This window comes from Oncorhynchus keta, unplaced genomic scaffold, assembly GCF_023373465.1.
Source record: "Oncorhynchus keta strain PuntledgeMale-10-30-2019 unplaced genomic scaffold, Oket_V2 Un_contig_19568_pilon_pilon, whole genome shotgun sequence".
Taxonomy (NCBI): Eukaryota; Metazoa; Chordata; class Actinopteri; order Salmoniformes; family Salmonidae; genus Oncorhynchus; species Oncorhynchus keta.
The window spans coordinates 56,685-73,741 of NW_026281544.1; the positions used below are offsets into that span (position 1 = coordinate 56,685).

A 17,057-nucleotide genomic window follows, 5' to 3' on the forward strand; every position below is an offset into this window, starting at 1 on the left:
TCGGCAGAGTGAATGGTGTAGCTCACCATAACATGGTGGTGTAGTAGGCTCACCATAACGGCAGAGTGAAGGATCACTATAACATGGTGTAGTAGTCAGGCAGAGTGAAGGATCACTATAACATGGTGTAGTAGTCGGCAGAGTGAAGTGAGGCAGAGTGAAGGCTCACCATAACATGGTGTAGTAGTCAGAGTGAAGGCTCACCACCATAACATGGTGTAGTAGTCGGCAGAGGAAGGCTCACCATAACATGGTGTAGTAGTCAGCAGCTCACCATAACATGGTGTAAGGCAGAGTGAAGGCTCACTATAACATGGTGTAGTAGTCAGCAGAGTGAAGGATCACATAACATGGTGTAGTAGTCGGCAGAGTGAAGGCTCACCATAACAGAGTGAAGGATGGTGTAGTAGTCAGCAGAGTGAAGGCTCACCATAACATGGTGTAGTAGTCGGCAGAGTGAAGGCTCATAACATGGTGTAGTAGTCAGCAGAGTGAAGGCTCACCATAACATGGTGTAGTAGTCAGCAGAGTGAAGGCTCACCATAACATGGTGTAGTAGTCTGCAGAGTGAAGGCTCACCATAACAATAACATGGTGTAGTAGTCGGCAGAGTGAAGGCTCACCATAACTACACACCTGATCGAAATAATAAAAAGCTTGTTGATTAGCTGAATGAAGTGTATTAGTGCTCAGGGGGAAACTCCTTTGGGTTCCTAAGACCAGGATTGGGGACCACTGTTGTTGCATGTTGGCTGGAGTACATCAGTGACCTTCACTGAGATGTAAAGCCAACTGTCATGGAGAGACAGACTAATCTCTTGCTCTGTTGGCGAAGACTGTTGGCGGTTGACTACGAGTGACGAGTGATGTTGCCCATTAGGTCCAACGTTGTGAGTTCCACCTCCGCTTGGCGTCAGCCTGGTCCCCAGATCTGGTTGAGATTTGGCCTGCTCCTCAGTTGTCATTGTTGGCATGACAACTCCAGGAGTCATCGGCAGTAGAGCAGAAGCAGATTGGCCCGCAGCCTAGCTTGGGGTAGAACACAATGTACCCTGACAGCGGTGCCACTGCCGTGACCTGGATAGATCACACAGTCAGGGTGCTGCGCAGTAGGAAGAGGTCAAAGGGCGATGAATGAAGTGGACAGCAGAGCCATATATTTAGAAAAGCTCAGCCAGCTTTTAAAGAACTCTTTGAACATTGTTCTAAATTCTAGACATCCAGTTATATAGCATCGTGTTTAAATATTCCCTGTGGGGAAATGTTAATGGGGAACCAACATGGCCGCCTTTAGAATATTGTGGTGTCGTGTAAATGCTACGTCAACGTCCCAACTCTAAATGTCTCTGATGGTCACTAATGGGAGTCTCGTTACAGTGTGTTCCCAGTCCTCACATTGTTTCAATAAACCACACAGGAGCATCAGTGTGCAGTGTTCTTTTACCTTGTGATATTGGAATCCCCTGGCAACCCCGTAATCTGAGCCCCTTAGTGTGGTGGACGTGAAGCTAAACAACTTCATTCTGACCTCAACTGCTCTCGTACTGAAGGTCACTAAGAGTGCATCCCAAAATGGCACCCAGGACCAGGACCCAGGTCTAAAGTAGTGCACTATGTAGGGAATAGGGTGTCAAGGACCTGGTCTAAAGTAGTGCACTATGTAGGGAATAGGGTGTCAAGGACCTGGTCTAAAGTAGTGCAAGGACTAAAGTATGTAGGGAATAGGGTGTCAAGGACCTGGTCTAAAGTAGTGCACATGTGTAGGGAATAGGGTGTCAAGGACCTGGTCTAAAGTAGTGCACTGTGTAGGGAATAGGGTGTCAAGGACCTGGTCTAAAGTAGTGCACTGTGTAGGGAATAGGGTGCCAAGGACCTGGTCTAAAGTAGTGCACTGTGTAGGGAATAGGGTGCCAAGGACCTGGTCTAAAGTAGTGCACTATGTAGGGATAGGGTGCCAAGGACCTGGTCTAACGTAGTGCACTATGTAGGGAATAGGGTGTCAAGGACCTGGTTCTCTAAGCCTAGTAGTGCACTGAACAGGCAGTGTAGGCCGCATTGGGAATAGGGTGTCAAGGACCTGGTCTAACGTAGTGCACTATGTAGGGAATAGGGTGTCAAGGACCTGGTCTAAAGTAGTGCACTGTGTAGGGAATAGGGTGTCAAGGACCTGGTCTAAAGTAGTGCACTATGTAGGGAATAGGGTGCCATGCGTCTGTGATTGACAGGTGAAGACAGACACTGATCTGTTTAATCTGCTGGTGGTGGTGATGCCACACGGTGGCCCAGACCAGACGTCATGGTTTACTGTGGTGTAAACATCATCTACTCTATTCAGAGAGAGAGAGCAGATCCTGTAGATTTCTCTTGGTGTGTGGTGAGTGAGTGAGTGAGTGAGTGAGTGGAGTGAGTGGAGTGAGTGAGTGGTGAGTGAGTGAGTGGTGAGTGAGTGAGTGAGTGAGTGAGTGAGTGAGTGACCTTCTGAGTGAGGGTGAGTGAGGGTCCTTCTGTAGCTCAGTTGGTAGAGCATGGCGCTTGTAACGCCAGGGTAGTGGGTTCGATTCCGGGACCACCCATACGTAGAATGTATGCACACATGACTGTAAGTCGCTTTGGATAAAAGCGTCTGCTAAATGGCATATATTATTATTATTATTATGAGTGAGTGAGTGAGAGAGAGAGAACAGTGTAGGGCCCTGCCTGCTGATAGTTAGCATGTGGATTAACCAGGATCACATTGGTAATCTCTGAAGGCGCAAAGTTATCCAGACATCCCTGCTTGGCTGACCTCCGACCCCTGGAAAAGAAAGTATTTGAACTCCTAGAACCTGGCTGGGCCCTGTCCAGAAACAGCCCCTAACCCCTCTACCCATGGCTGGGCCCTAGCCAGAAACAGCCCCTAACCCCTCTACCCATGGCTGGGCCCTGTCCAGAAACAGTCCCTAACCCCTAATGGCTGGGCCCCCAGAAACTCCCTAACCCCTCTACCCATGGCTGGGCCCTGTCCAGAAACAGCCCCTAACCCCTCTACCCATGGCTGGGCCCTGTCCAGAAACAGCCCCTAACCCCTCTACCCATGGCTGGGCCCTGTCCAGAAACAGCCCCTAACCCCTCTACCCATGGCTGGGCCCTGTCCAGAAACAGCCCCTAACCCCTCTACCCATGGCTGGGCCCTGTCCAGAAACAGCCCCTAACCCCTCTACCCATGGCTGGGCCCTGTCCAGAAACAGCCCCTAGTATGATACAGTGCAATCAGAAAGTATCCAGAACCCTTGACTTTACAGCCTTATTCTAAAGTTGATAACTGTTTTTTCTTCCCCAACCCCATAATGACAGAACAAAAACAAGTTTAGAAATGTTGACTAAATGTATTAATAAAAAAAAAACTGAAATATCACATTTACATAAGTATTCAACCCTTTACTCTGTACTTTGTTGAAGCACCTTTGGCAGCGATCAGTCTTCTTGGTTATGATGCTACAATCTTGGCACACCTGTATTTTGGGCAGTTTCTCCCATTCATCTCTGCAGATACGCTCAAGCTCTGTCAGGTTGGATGGGGAGCGTCGCTGCACAGCTATTTTCAGGTCTCTCCAGAGATGTTCCATCGAATTCAAGTCCAGATTCTGTCTGGGCCACTCAAGAACATTCAGACTCGAGGACATTCTCAGTCCCTGTCGCTGAAAAACATCCCCACAGCATGATGCCACCACCACCATGCTTCACCGTAGGGATGGTGCCATGTTTCCTTCCAGACATGATGCCACCACCACCATGCTTCACCGTAGGGATGGTGCCATGTTTCCTTCCAGACATGATGCCACCACCACCATGCTTCACCGTAGGGATGGTGCCATGTTTCCTTCCAGACATGATGCCACCACCACCATGCTTCACCGTAGGGATGGTGCCATGTTTCCTTCCAGACATGATGCCACCACCACCATGCTTCACCGTAGGGATGGTGCCATGTTTCCTTCCAGACATGATGCCACCACCACCATGCCGTAGGGATGGTGACATGTTTCCTTCCAGACATGATGCCACCACCACCATGCTTCACCGTAGGGATGGTGCCATGTTTCCTTCCAGACATGATGCCACCACCACCATGCTTCACCGTAGGGATGGTGCCATGTTTCCTTCCAGACATGATGCCACCACCACCATGCTTCACCGTAGGGATGGTGCCATGTTTCCTTCCAGACATGATGCCACCACCACCATGCTTCACCGTAGGGATGGTGCCATGTTTCCTCCAGACATGATGCCACCACCACCATGCTTCACCGTAGGGATGGTGCCATGTTTCCTTCAGACATGACGCTTGGCATTCAGGCTTAAGAGTTCAATCTTGGTTATCCAACCAGAGAATTTGTTTGCCAATGTTTTCTGAGAGTCCTTTAGATGCCTTTTGGCAAACCAGAGTGGGCAATTGTTTTGTCCTTTAGTTGCCTTTTACTGAGGAGTGGCTTCTGTCTGGCCACTCTACCATAAAGGCCTGATTGGTGGAGTGCTGCAGATAGTTGTCATTCCGGAAGGTTCTCTCATCTCCACAGAGGAACTCTAGAGCTCTGTCAGAGTGATCATCAGGTTCTTGATCACCTCCCTGACCAAGGCCCTTCTCCCCCAATTGCTCAGTTTGGCCAGGCGGCCAGCTCTAGCAAGAATCTTGATGGTTCCGAACTTCTTAATTTAATAATGATGGAGGCCACTGTGTTCTTGGGGACCTTCAATGCTTCAGACATGTTTTGGTACCTTTCCCAGATCTGTGCCTCGACACAATCCTGTCTCGGAGCTCATTGCTCGGTTTTTGCTCTGACATGCACTGTCAACTGTAGGACCTTATATAGACAGGTGTGTGCCTTTCCAAATCATGTCCAATCAATTGAATTTAACACAGGTGAACTCCAATCAAGTTGAAGAACCATCTCAAGGCTGATCAATGGAAACAGGCTGTATCTGAGATCAATTTCAAGGCTCATCACAAAGGATCTGAAAACCTATGCAAGTAAGGTATCTGTTTCAGATTTGTTTTTATAAATTAGCAAAAATGTATATAAACCTGTTTTCGCTTTATCATTAGCGGGTATGGTGTGTAGATTGATGAACATTTAATTTAATCCATTTTAGAATAAGGCTGTAACGTAACAAAATGTGGAAAAAGGGAAGGGGTCTGAATGCGTTTGGTTTGGTTACTGAAAGTCAGGGGGCTGGGTAGGTGTATAACACACAGCCAAAGGTTGAGAGTTTGAATCTCATCACGGACAACTTTAGCATTTTAACTACTTAGCATGTTAGCTAACCCTTCCCCTAACCTCTGGCCTGGCTAACATTACCCACCTAGCTTGAATTCGTAACATAGCATACTTTCTGCAAATTCGTAAAATAGAATATTAATTGTACTTCGTAAGACATCATACGGAATGGGTGATGGACATCTCCAGATTAATATATATACCATACGAAACATATACTAAAATGGAGCATATCGGTTTTAGGTACAGAATAATACCAAATGCTCCGAGACCAGGTTGCCTATTCAAGGAAAGGGAATATTTAGTTGTAAAACAATGCATTCAACCAGATCAACCACTGAATCAGATTGCAAGCTCATCATGTTGGCCCTGACTCAAGAGTTAGTTGGAGTAAACCTATCTTGGTTTACTCCAATATCTACATGCCATTATATAAAAAACAAAACAAATTGATACATCTTGATTTTCAATTTTTTTTTTTTTTTTAAATGCACAAGTAAAACCTACACAGCTTTTTTATTTTTAAAACGGTCATTAATGCATATTTAGAAATGGTCTGATTTAAGATTAAACATCAACACTTTAAAGGTCAACCCTGTTACTTTATTTGGGCACTTCAAAAACAAATTTTATTTTGTCACATGCGCCGAATATAACAGGTGTAGAACTTGACCGTGAAATTCTTGCTTACAGCCCGTCACAACGATTCAAAGTTAAAAAAAAAAATCAAACATGGGGATTGTAACAAGAGGAATAGAATACACAATAATAACACTATATACAGGGATTACCAGTACCAGATCAATGTGCAGCATATACAGGGATTACCAGATCAATGTGCAGCTATATACAGGGATTACCAGTACCAGATCAATGTGCAGCTATATACAGGGATTACCAGTACCAGATCAATGTGCAGCTATATACAGGGATTACCAGATCAATGTGCAGCTATATACAGGGATTACCAGTACCAGGTCAATGTGCAGCTATATACAGGGATTACCAGTACCAGATCAATGTGCAGCTATATACAGGGTTACCAGTACCAGATCAGTACCAGATCAATGTGCAGCTATATACAGGGATTACCAGTACCAGATCAATGTGCAGCTATATACAGGGATTACCAGACAATGTGCAGCATACAGGGATTACCAGTACCAGATCAATGTGCAGCTATATACAGGATTACCAGTACCAGATCAATGTGCAGCTATATACAGGGATTACCAGTACCAGGTCAATGTGCAGCTATATACAGGGATTACCAGTACCAGGTCAATGTGCAGCTATATACAGGGATTACCAGTACCAGGTCAATGTGCAGCTATATACAGGGATTACCAGTACCAGGTCAATGTGCAGCTATATACAGGGATTAGGTCCAGTACCAGGTGCAGCTATATCAATGTGCAGCTATATACATGGATTACCAGTACCAGGTCAATGTGCAGCTATATACAGGGATTACCAGGTCAATGTGCAGCTATATACATGGATTACCAGTACCAGGTCAATGTGCAGCTATATACATGGATTACCAGTACCAGGTCAATGTGCAGCTATATACAGGGATTACCAGTATGAATGTGCAGCTATACACAGGGATTACCAGTACCAGGTCAATGTGCAGCTATATACAGGGATTACCAGATCAATGTGCAGCTATATACAGGGATTACCAGATCAATGTGCAGCTATATACAGGGATTACCAGATCAATGGCTATATACATTGCCAGGGATTACAGGGATTACCAGTACCAGGTCAATGTGCAGCTATATACAGGGATTACCAGTACCAGGTCAATGTGCAGCTATATACAGGGATTACCAGTACCAGGTCAATGTGCAGCTATATACAGGGATTACCAGTACCAGGTCAATGTGCAGCTATATACAGGGATTACCAGTACCAGGTCAATGTGCAGCTATATACAGGGATTACCAGTACCAGGTCAATGTGCAGCTATATACAAGGATTACCAGGTCAATGTGCAGCTATATACAGGGATTACCAGGTCAATGTGCAGCTATATACATGGATTACCAGTACCAGGTCAATGTGCAGCTATATACAGGGATTACCAGGTCAATGTGCAGCTATATACATGGATTACCAGTACCAGGTCAATGTGCAGCTATATACAGGGATTACCAGTACCAGATCAATGTGCAGCTATATACAGGATTACCAGTACCAGGTCAATGTGCAGCTATGTACAGGGCAGCTAGCTATACAGGATTACCAGATCAATGTTAGCTATATACAGGGATTACCAGATCAATGTGCAGCTATATATACAGGTCAATGGATTACCAGTACCAGGTCAATGTGCTATATACAGGGCAGTACCAGGTCAATGTGCAGCTATATACAAGGATTACCAGGTCAATGTGCAGCTATATACAGGGATTACCAGGTCAATGTGCAGCTATATACATGGATTACCAGTACCAGGTCAATGTGCAGCATATACATGGATTACCAGTACCAGGTCAATGTACAGGGCAGCAGATGAATGTGCATATACAGGGATTACCAGTACCAGGTCAATGTGCAGCTATATACAGGGATTAGCTATATACAGTACCAGATCAATGTGCAGCTATATACAGGGATTACAGGTCAATGTGTGGCTATATACAGGGATTACCAGGTCAAGTACCAGATCAATGTGCAGCTATATACAGGGATTACCAGTACCAGGTCAATGTGCAGCTATATACAGGGATTAAGTACCAGGTCAATGTGCAGCTATATCAATGTGCAGCTATATACAGGGATTACCAGTACCAGGTCAATGTGCAGCTATATACAGGGATTACCTACCAGGTCAATGCAGCTAATAGTGGATTACCAGCTATATACAGGGATTACCAGGTCAATGTGCAGCTATATACATGGATTACCAGTACCAGGTCAATGTGCAGCTATATACAGGGATTACCAGGTCAATGTGCAGCTATATACATGGATTACCAGTACCAGGTCAATGTGCAGCTATATACAGGGATTACCAGTACCAGATGAATGTGCAGCCACAGGGATTACCAGTACCAGGTCAATTACCAGATCAATGTGCAGCTATATACAGGGATTACCAGATCAATGTGCAGCTATATACAGGGATTACCAGATCAATGTGTGGCTATATACAGGGATTATCAATGTGTGGCTATATACAGGGATTACCAGGTCAATGTGTGGCTATATACAGGGATTGCCAGATCAATGTGCAGCTATATACAGGAATTACCAGATCAATGTGTGGCTATATACAGGAATTACCAGATCAATGTGCGACTATATACAGGAAGTACCAGATCAATGTGCGACTATATACAGGAAGTACCAGATCAATGTGCAACTATATACAGGAAGTACCAGATCAAGGAGATAAATGTGCAGGGTAAAGTGACAAGGCATCAGGACAGACCATAATAAAATAAAGTACAAGAGTAGCTGCAGATGAGTGGAACAGTGTGTTTATATGCCTCCTAAATGACTTACTATAGTCATGTATTTGTTTTACATTACAGATGAGAAAACATGTTTTTATGAAGTTGTTAATGTAACAGTATAACTTTAATCTAGCTAGCCATTTCACATCTGTTACATTAACAGAATATTAACATTAGTTGAAATAAAAGTTACACTATCCAAAATATACTGAATTGGTGGCAGAACCCACACAGTCATCAGCCCTAGGATAAATACCAACAAGGTATCCACTCAGCCCTACTAACCTAGGCTCAATGCCAACAAGATATCCACTCAGCCCTACTAACCTAGGCTAAATACCAACAAGGTATCCACTCAGCCCTACTAACCTAGGCTCAATACCAACAAGATATCCACTCAGCCCTACTAACCTAGGCTCAATACCAACAAGGTATCCACTCAGCCCTACTAACCTAGGCTCAATACCAACAAGATATCCACTCAGCCCTACTAACCTAGGCTCAATGCCAATAAGATATCCACTCAGCCCTACTAACCTAGGCTCAATACCAACAAGGTATCCACTCAGCCCTACTAACCTAGGCTCAATACCAACAAGGTATCCACTCAGCCCTACTAACCTAGGCTCAATACCAACAAGGTATCCACTCAGCCCTACTAACCTAGGCTCAATGCCAACAAGGTATCCACTCAGCCCTACTAACCTAGGCTCAATACCAACAAGGTATCCACTCAGCCCTACTAACCTAGGCTCAATGCCAACAAGGTATCCACTCAGCCCTACTAACCTAGGCTCAATACCAACAAGGTATCCACAAGGTATCCACTCAGCCCTACTAACCTAGGCTCAATGTCAACAAGGTATCCACGCAGCCCTACTAACCTAGGCTCAATACCAACAAGGTATCCACTCAGCCCTACTAACCTAGGCTCAATGCCAACAAGGTATCCACAAGATATCCACTCAGCCCTACTAACCTAGGCTCAATACCAACAAGGTATCCACTCAGCCCTACTAACAAGGTATCCACTCAGCCCTACTAACCTAGGCTCAATACCAACAAGGTATCCACACAGCCCTACTAACCTAGGCTCAATGCCAACAAGATATCCACTCAGCCCTACTAACCTAGGCTCAATGCCAACAAGGTATCCACACAGCCCTACTAACCTAGGCTCAATGCCAACAAGATATCCACTCAGCCCTACTAACCTAGGCTCAATGCCAACAAGGTATCCACGCTCACTATGTCCTCTGTATGCTGTTCTAACCCATCTATGAAAGGGTGTGATGCACTCTTGGTTGGAATGAGGTCCATGTCCATCTCAGCTTTTCTCTTCCTTGGAGAAAAGGTCAGTGGAAGGTCTTTATCCTGTGGAACATGGGCCTTCATATCCAGCAACACACTTCTGAGCTGTGAAGACAGGTCAGTCACGTACTGTTCCTCTTCGAGATGATAAGTGAGTTCTGTGATGTCTTTAAGATATCCTGCACATTGCCTCCGTAACCGCAACAGCTTCCTAGAGGACCTCTTCTTTCCTCTTCCAGATGGACCTTCGTATGGACGGTCAATGTTGGAGTCTCCGGTGGCCCGCTTGGTCTTAAACATGACATTTCTTATGTCACTGTCAGTAGGGTAATAGCGCCTGCGAGTAGGTGGAGGGGCTGCTCTCCATGGAAAAGCTCTTCCACTACAAAGGTGTTCAGATGACACTTCATTTCAGTCATCTTTCTCACACCAGACAGAGTCAGCTGCTCAATCTTCTCTCTCAGCCTGGCATCTACAGCTTCCCTAACATGAGCTGCCTGTTGGAGAAAGAACACATGGGTTTATCATAAAGAGGTCAGTGGGTAACTTAACCAACACTCTATTATATAGGTTCTATAGTTATATTAACCTCGCCAACAACTGCATGTGAGCTGTGCTCAGAGAGGGAGGGAACCTGACGCAGTAGACAACCTCTGCCTTCACGGAGCTGGGCGTTTCACTTAGTGCTGCCTTCAGAGTTTGGGAGGCCTCCTTTTAGAGCGCACTGTACTTTCCTCAATCTAGACATAAAAACAGTGGTATTTGTTACATATGTACTGGTACTATGTACGGTGTTAGGATGATTCACACAGACAGTCCAATTCTGATATTTTTCCCCCACTAATTGATCTTTTGACCAATCAGATCGGCTCTTTTGCCCATAATTGGAAATGGGCTGGCTGTACTGGTACTATGTACAGTGTTAGGCTGATTCACAGGTTGTGTTTACATATCCAGCTCAATTCTGATACATTTTTTTTTTTTTTTTTTTTTTAGACAGACCAACAGAAGGCCTAGACCTTGATATAAGTTTTCATGTTTACCTTAAAATCAGGAAAGCGGATAACGTGGGCGATGTTTATTATAGCTTTGCAGTCCACCTTTTTGGTATTTTGTACCAGTTTCCGTCTCTTTACAAAGGCATGGTCTTCAAGCTATGGAAGATATAATAAAAATACATTTGACTTTTGTAGCACTTTTCTAGACACCCAAAGCTCTTTACAGTGTACAGGAAACTCACCACCCGAACCCCACCTACATACTCTTGCAATAAGTGCCATGGCCTCTTTAGTGACCACAGCGTTAGGACAACCCTTTAAAGTCCCATGGCCTCTTTAGTGACCACAGCGTTAGGACAACCCTTTAAAGTCCCATGGCCTCTTTAGTGACCACAGCGTTAGGACAACCCTTTAAAGTCCCATGGCCTCTTTAGTGACCACAGCGTTAGGACAACCCTTTAAAGTCCCATGGCCTCTTTAGTGACCACAGCGTTAGGACAACCCTTTATAGTCCCATGGCCTCTTTAGTGACCACAGCGTTAGGACAACCCTTTAAAGTCCCATGGCCTCTTTAGTGACCACAGCAGACAACCCTTTAAAGTCCCATGGCCTCTTTAGTGACCACAGCGTTAAGGACAACCCTTTAAAGTCCCATGGCCTCTTTAGTGACCACAGCGTTAGGACAACCCTTTAATGGCCTCTTTAGTGACCCAGCGTTGACAACCCTTTATAGTCCCATGGCCTCTTTAGTGACCACAGCGTTAGGACAACCCTTTATAGTCCCATGGCCTCTTTAGTGACCACAGCGTTAGGACAACCCTTTATAGTCCCATGGCCTCTTTAGTGACCACAGCGTTAGGACAACCCTTTATAGTCCCATGGCCTCTTTAGTGACCACAGCGTTAGGACAACCCTTTAAAGTGCCATGGCCTCTTTAGTGACCACAGCGTTAGGACAACCCTTTAAAGTCCCATGGCCTCTTTAGTGACCACAGCGTTAGGACAACCCTTTATAGTCCCATGGCCTCTTTAGTGACCACAGCGTTAGGACAACCCTTTATAGTCCCATGGCCTCTTTAGTGACCACAGCGTTAGGACAACCCTTTATAGTCCCATGGCCTCTTTAGTGACCACAGCGTTAGGACAACCCTTTATAGTCCCATGGCCTCTTTAGTGACCACAGCGTTAGGACAACCCTTTATAGTCCCATGGCCTCTTTAGTGACCACAGCGTTAGGACAACCCTTTAAAGTCCCATCTTACTGAGGAACATTCCACTGTTAGTACTTCAACATGATTCTAATTAAATGTTATATAAAGTGTTATGGTGTAAAGGACAGTGATCCGTCTGTGAACTTACTTCCTTCTCTTGTCTCTTTCAGCAGCATATTTCTCTTTGGCTTTTGTCTGTCTGTCTTTGCCCTGGTGGCATTCATACGTCTTTGTGCCAACAACTTGAAACGGAACGCCATTGAACGGGATACTTTTACTCTCCCAGCTGAGTTTTTTCCGTGCCAAAGGCTGTGCATCTGTTAAAAAAGTGAACAATATGATATATTACTATTAGAATGATAGGCTTGTGGGGAAACTAACAAAGTTGCTCTCTGGTCGAGCGCTTGGAATGGAATCTGTTATGCTAGCTAGCTAACTTAGCTAGCATCATTTTAGATGAGAGTAGCAAAAGTTAGCTACTAGTTATACAATTTAAATAGGACAAGACAACGTACCCTTTTGCCCAAAACTTTTGTCCTTTCCCAATATTACGAATTTCAGCGACGTTGCCAATTCTTGTTCAAGAATGTATTTAGTTATTTCGTCCTCAAACTTGAACTCGAGATATGCCATTTCGAAAATGCGGCGTTAGCTAATATACGTTCTTCTTCTTTGAGATTGGGTTGGCGGATCGCATTCAACCTTTAGCAGCAAACACTGCCACCTACTGTTCTTCTCCGATGAGGTTTACCGCTACCATTAGACTGGAGTATAACTGCCTTATTTATACCTTGCTAAAAAATATCTATAAAAAAATACAACAAATGCCCAACAATTTCACACTACACTCACAAAATAATAATAAATACCATGCTCCACTATTGGGGTGGCAGGGTAGCCTAGTGGTTAGAGCATTGAGCCAGTAACTGAAAGGTTGCTCGGTCAAATCCCTGTGCTGACAAGGTCCAAATCTGTCATTCTGCCCCTGAACAAGGCAGTTAACCCACTGTTCCTTGGCCGTCATTGAAAATAAGAATTTGTTCTTAACCAACTTGCCGAGTTAAAATAAAACAATATATATTTAGTCCTACTTCAGGCCAACAGCCTGAAAGGATGGAGACCACCACTTAACACACCCTGTAATTATTCTGATGTCAAGTCTCACACACCCAAAGACCTCTCTGCAGCTGCCACCACAACTTCTATTTTCTGTGACTTTATGTTCCATCTCTGCAGAACAGTTGATAACGATTACTATAAAGTTTACATACATTAAAACTCTTTTTTCAACAACTCCACAAATGTATTGTTAACAAACTATAGTTTTGGCAAGTCGGTTAGGACATCTATTTTGTGCATGACACACATACATTTTCCCAACAATTTCACTGTATCAAAATTCCAGTGGGTCAGAAGTTTACAAACACTAAGTTGACTGTGCCTTTAAACAGCTTGGAAAATTCCAGAAAATTATGTTATGGCTTTAGAAGCTTCTGATAGGCTAATTGACATAGTTTGAGCCAGTTAGACGTGCACCTGTGGATCTATTTCAAGGCCTACCTTCAAACTCATTGCCTCTTTGCTTGACATCATGGGAAAATCAAAAGAAATCAGCCAAGACCTCAGAAAAAAAATTGCAGACCTCCACAAGTCTGGTTCAGCCTTGGGAGCAATTTCCAAATGCCTGAAGCGACCACGTTCATCTGTACAAACAATAGTACGCAAGTATAAACACAATGGGACCACACAGCCGTCATACCACTCAGGAAGGAGACGCGTTCTGTCTCCTAGAGATGAACGTACTTTGGTGCGAAAAATGAAAATCAATCCCAGAACAACAGCAAAGAACCTTGTGAAAATTCTGGAGGAAACAGGTACAAAAGTATCTATATCCACAGTAAAACGAGTCCAATATCGATATAACCTGAAAGGCTACTCAGCAAGGAAGAAGCCACTGCTCCAAAACCGCCATAAAAAAAAGCCAGACTACGGTTTGCAACTGCACATGGGGACAAAGATTGTACCTTTTGGAGAAATGTCCTCTGGTCTGATGAAACAAAAATAGAACTGTTTGGCTATAATGACCATGGTTATGCTTGGAGGAAAAAGGGGGAGGCTTGCAAGCCGAAGAACACCACACCAACCGTGAAGCACGGGGTTGCAGCATCATGTTGTGGGGGTGCTTTGCTGCAGGAGGGACTGGTGCACTTCACAAAATAGATGGCATCGTGAGGCAGGGAAATTATGTGGATATATTGAAGTGACATCTCAAGACATCAGTCAGGAAGTTAAAGCTTGGACGCAAATGGGTCTTCCAAATGGACAATTACCCCAAGCATACTTCCAAAGTTGTGACAAAATGGCTTAAGGACAACAAAGTCAAGGTATTGGAGTGACCATCAAAAAGCCCCGACCTCAAGCCTACAAGAAAATTTGTGGGCAGAACTGAAAAAGCGTGTGCGAGCAAGGAGGCCTACAAACCTGACTCAGTTACACCAGCTCTGTCAGAAGGAATGGGCCAAAATTCACCCAACTTATTGTGGGAAGCTTGTGGAACGCTACCTGAAATGTTTGACCCAAGTTAAACAATTTTAAAGGCAATGCTACCAAATGCTAATTGAGTGTATGTAAACTTCTGGCCAACTGGAAATGTGATGAAAGAAATCAAAGCTGAAATAAATAATTATCTCTACTATTATTCTGACATTTCACATTCTTAAAATAAAGTGGTAATCCTAACTGACCTAAAACAGGGAATTTTTACTAGGATTAAAATGTCAGGAATTGTGAAAAACTGAGTTAATGTATTTGGTTAAGGTGTATGTACTTCTGACTTCAACTGTATATCACTTGTTGGTTTATCCCTCTGTACTGATCTACTATTCACACCACTCCTCTCAGGATCCCTCCCCCTTGACCCCTTCCCCTTCCGCTACTTTTTTCACTGCCTCAGTGTATGACAACTTCTGCACTACTCTAACCCTGCAAACCTCAACCAGCCTCTCTCGCACGGGACATTTCTGATCCCCAGCCCAATGGGCACTGCTACAATTAACATATACCACCACTACATTCCCCAATGCTACACATTTCTTTGTCTCATGCCCTTCTGCACACATAGGTACCTCGCTCCTACACACTGCTGCCACATGCCCACAAGCTTGACACCTGAAACAACGTAATGCTACCGGCACAAAAGTTCGTACAGGAAAACATATCCTAACAGCACTTTGTCGGTCAGACTCAACATCAAAACTCAAAAGAACAGACAATGACTCTTCTGTTTCTCCACTCACGCATCAAACGACGAGCGTCACGAACACCGGGAATCTTCCCCTTCAGTTGGTCAGCTTTTACCGCTACCCCAGTAATCACCCCTTTCAATGGCGCCCTTTTCTGGAGAGCAAAACAATTCACACCTCTTGTCCCCATTCGTTTAACGTGGAGCGCCTGCTCCCTCGGACCAGCAGAAACACATACAATTACCACAAGACCACTTCTGGTTACCCTCACCGATTTCACAGCATCCAATTCCGTTTTCACCCTGAAACCACAAATGGACCTGCCAAAGGCAGGCGTCCACTGTTTCCAAAACGTCACTCCTGCTGTCACAGACTCATCTTTATCCTGACTCTCAGTGCACGCCTCGGGCTCCGATAACTTCACCACACCCACCACCTCCTTTTTCCCCCCCACCATTTTTACCCGACTCAAGTTCACCCTCTTCCTCCATCTCCCTCTTCGACCTCCTCTGCCACTCTTTTTCCCCTCCACTCCTCCATTTCCAAGTCTCCTTATGATAATACTGCACTTCTCTTGACATACATCTTGTTCTTGCCTTGTCAAGGGACACCATTTAAACAGGCTGTCACAATCTCCGTACAATCAGCACTTGGCGCCACCTACTGTTCTGGAGTGTGAGGCCAAATGTTGTTATTGTTGTTGTTCTTCTAACAATTGTTCCAGGGGCATGCTGCCACCTACTGTACTGGCTGTGTATCATCCTACTATTATGTAGTTTGAATCAATTACAGTTTGAATCAATTACACATCTACACTGTATTTCTGATCTATTTGATGTTGTTTTAATGGACAAAAAAAAGTGTTTCTTTCAAAAACATATAAATATATAAATATATAAAACCGTTCCAAAACGGGGGAGGGGAAAACTGTTGGTGTGATCGAGGCGTCGTCCTGGTCCGCAAGCGTTCCCGGAAGTATCGCGATGTTGCGTCTCTCGGTTTAGAAACTGTGCTCGTACACTGCTTAATATCTATGGTGGAAAACGCCATATTTTCGAAATGGCATACCTCGAGTTCAAGTTTGAGGACGAAATAACTAAATACATTCGGGAACAAGAATTGGAAACGTCACTGAAATTCATAACATTGAGAAAGGACAAAAGTTTTGGGCAAAAGGGTAAGTTATCTTTAAAAACATAACGTTACATAGCCTAAATGAGCTAACATTAGGTAGCTAGTAGCTTACTTTTGCTACTCATCTAAAATGACCTAAAGCTGATGATACACTAGCCCAATAAATTAGACATTTTCATTAATTACTGTTGAAATAACTAAGTTACTTACGTGACGGCTAATGATACACTGGCCATTTCTGCGGGGGTAATATTGCAATGCAATGTTGCTGGCAACGGAGTGGGGTTTGCCCGTCTCAGTCTTTCCATGTTCGGTGTCATCAGCTGAAGCGACGATGAACCAGGGCTTCTTCCCAGCCGAACAGTTTGGAAAATTCGTGCATATATTATGACATTTTGGCTTTTTCGTTCGTTTTGGCAATTGTTTCCAAAACGACGTTA

General features: G+C 44.4%; 2 protein-coding genes and 1 long non-coding RNA gene across 54 annotated transcripts; 1 reads left to right on the forward strand and 2 right to left on the reverse strand.

Moving 5' to 3' along the window:
- Positions 1–472: 472 nt before the first annotated feature.
- Positions 473–2,368, reverse strand: LOC127920462 (uncharacterized). Of its 3 annotated transcripts, XR_008106305.1 has the most exons (4): positions 2,078–2,368; positions 1,963–2,007; positions 1,784–1,918; positions 473–1,683 (listed from the first exon to the last, which is right to left on the reverse strand). It is a non-coding gene; the product is annotated as an uncharacterized LOC127920462 (long non-coding RNA). The 3 variants fall into 3 exon arrangements; XR_008106304.1 differs by lacking the exon at positions 1,963–2,007 and having other exon boundaries at positions 2,123–2,368; XR_008106306.1 differs by lacking the exon at positions 1,963–2,007.
- A 3,536-nt stretch (positions 2,369–5,904) lies between these two features.
- Positions 5,905–8,713, forward strand: LOC127920465 (uncharacterized). Of its 50 annotated transcripts, XM_052504526.1 has the most exons (8): positions 5,905–6,293; positions 6,445–6,611; positions 6,701–6,732; positions 7,019–7,214; positions 7,247–7,278; positions 7,317–7,386; positions 7,649–7,680; positions 8,334–8,713. In XM_052504526.1, the coding sequence occupies exons 1-8, from the start codon at positions 5,988–5,990 to the stop codon at positions 8,672–8,674; spliced, it is 1,176 nt and encodes a 391-aa protein (XP_052360486.1). In that variant the 5' UTR covers positions 5,905–5,987; the 3' UTR covers positions 8,675–8,713. The 50 variants fall into 50 exon arrangements, 30 of the variants coding, with proteins under 30 accessions (XP_052360486.1, XP_052360484.1, XP_052360490.1 ...); XM_052504524.1 differs by having other exon boundaries at positions 7,019–7,278; XM_052504530.1 differs by lacking the exon at positions 7,247–7,278.
- A 196-nt stretch (positions 8,714–8,909) lies between these two features.
- LOC127920469 (uncharacterized) lies at positions 8,910–12,922 on the reverse strand. Its single transcript, XM_052504557.1, has 4 exons — positions 12,757–12,922; positions 12,390–12,558; positions 9,811–10,445; positions 8,910–9,511 (listed from the first exon to the last, which is right to left on the reverse strand). The coding sequence occupies exons 1-3, from the start codon at positions 12,872–12,874 to the stop codon at positions 9,932–9,934; spliced, it is 801 nt and encodes a 266-aa protein (XP_052360517.1). The 5' UTR covers positions 12,875–12,922; the 3' UTR covers positions 8,910–9,511; positions 9,811–9,931.
- Positions 12,923–17,057: the final 4,135 nt, after the last annotated feature.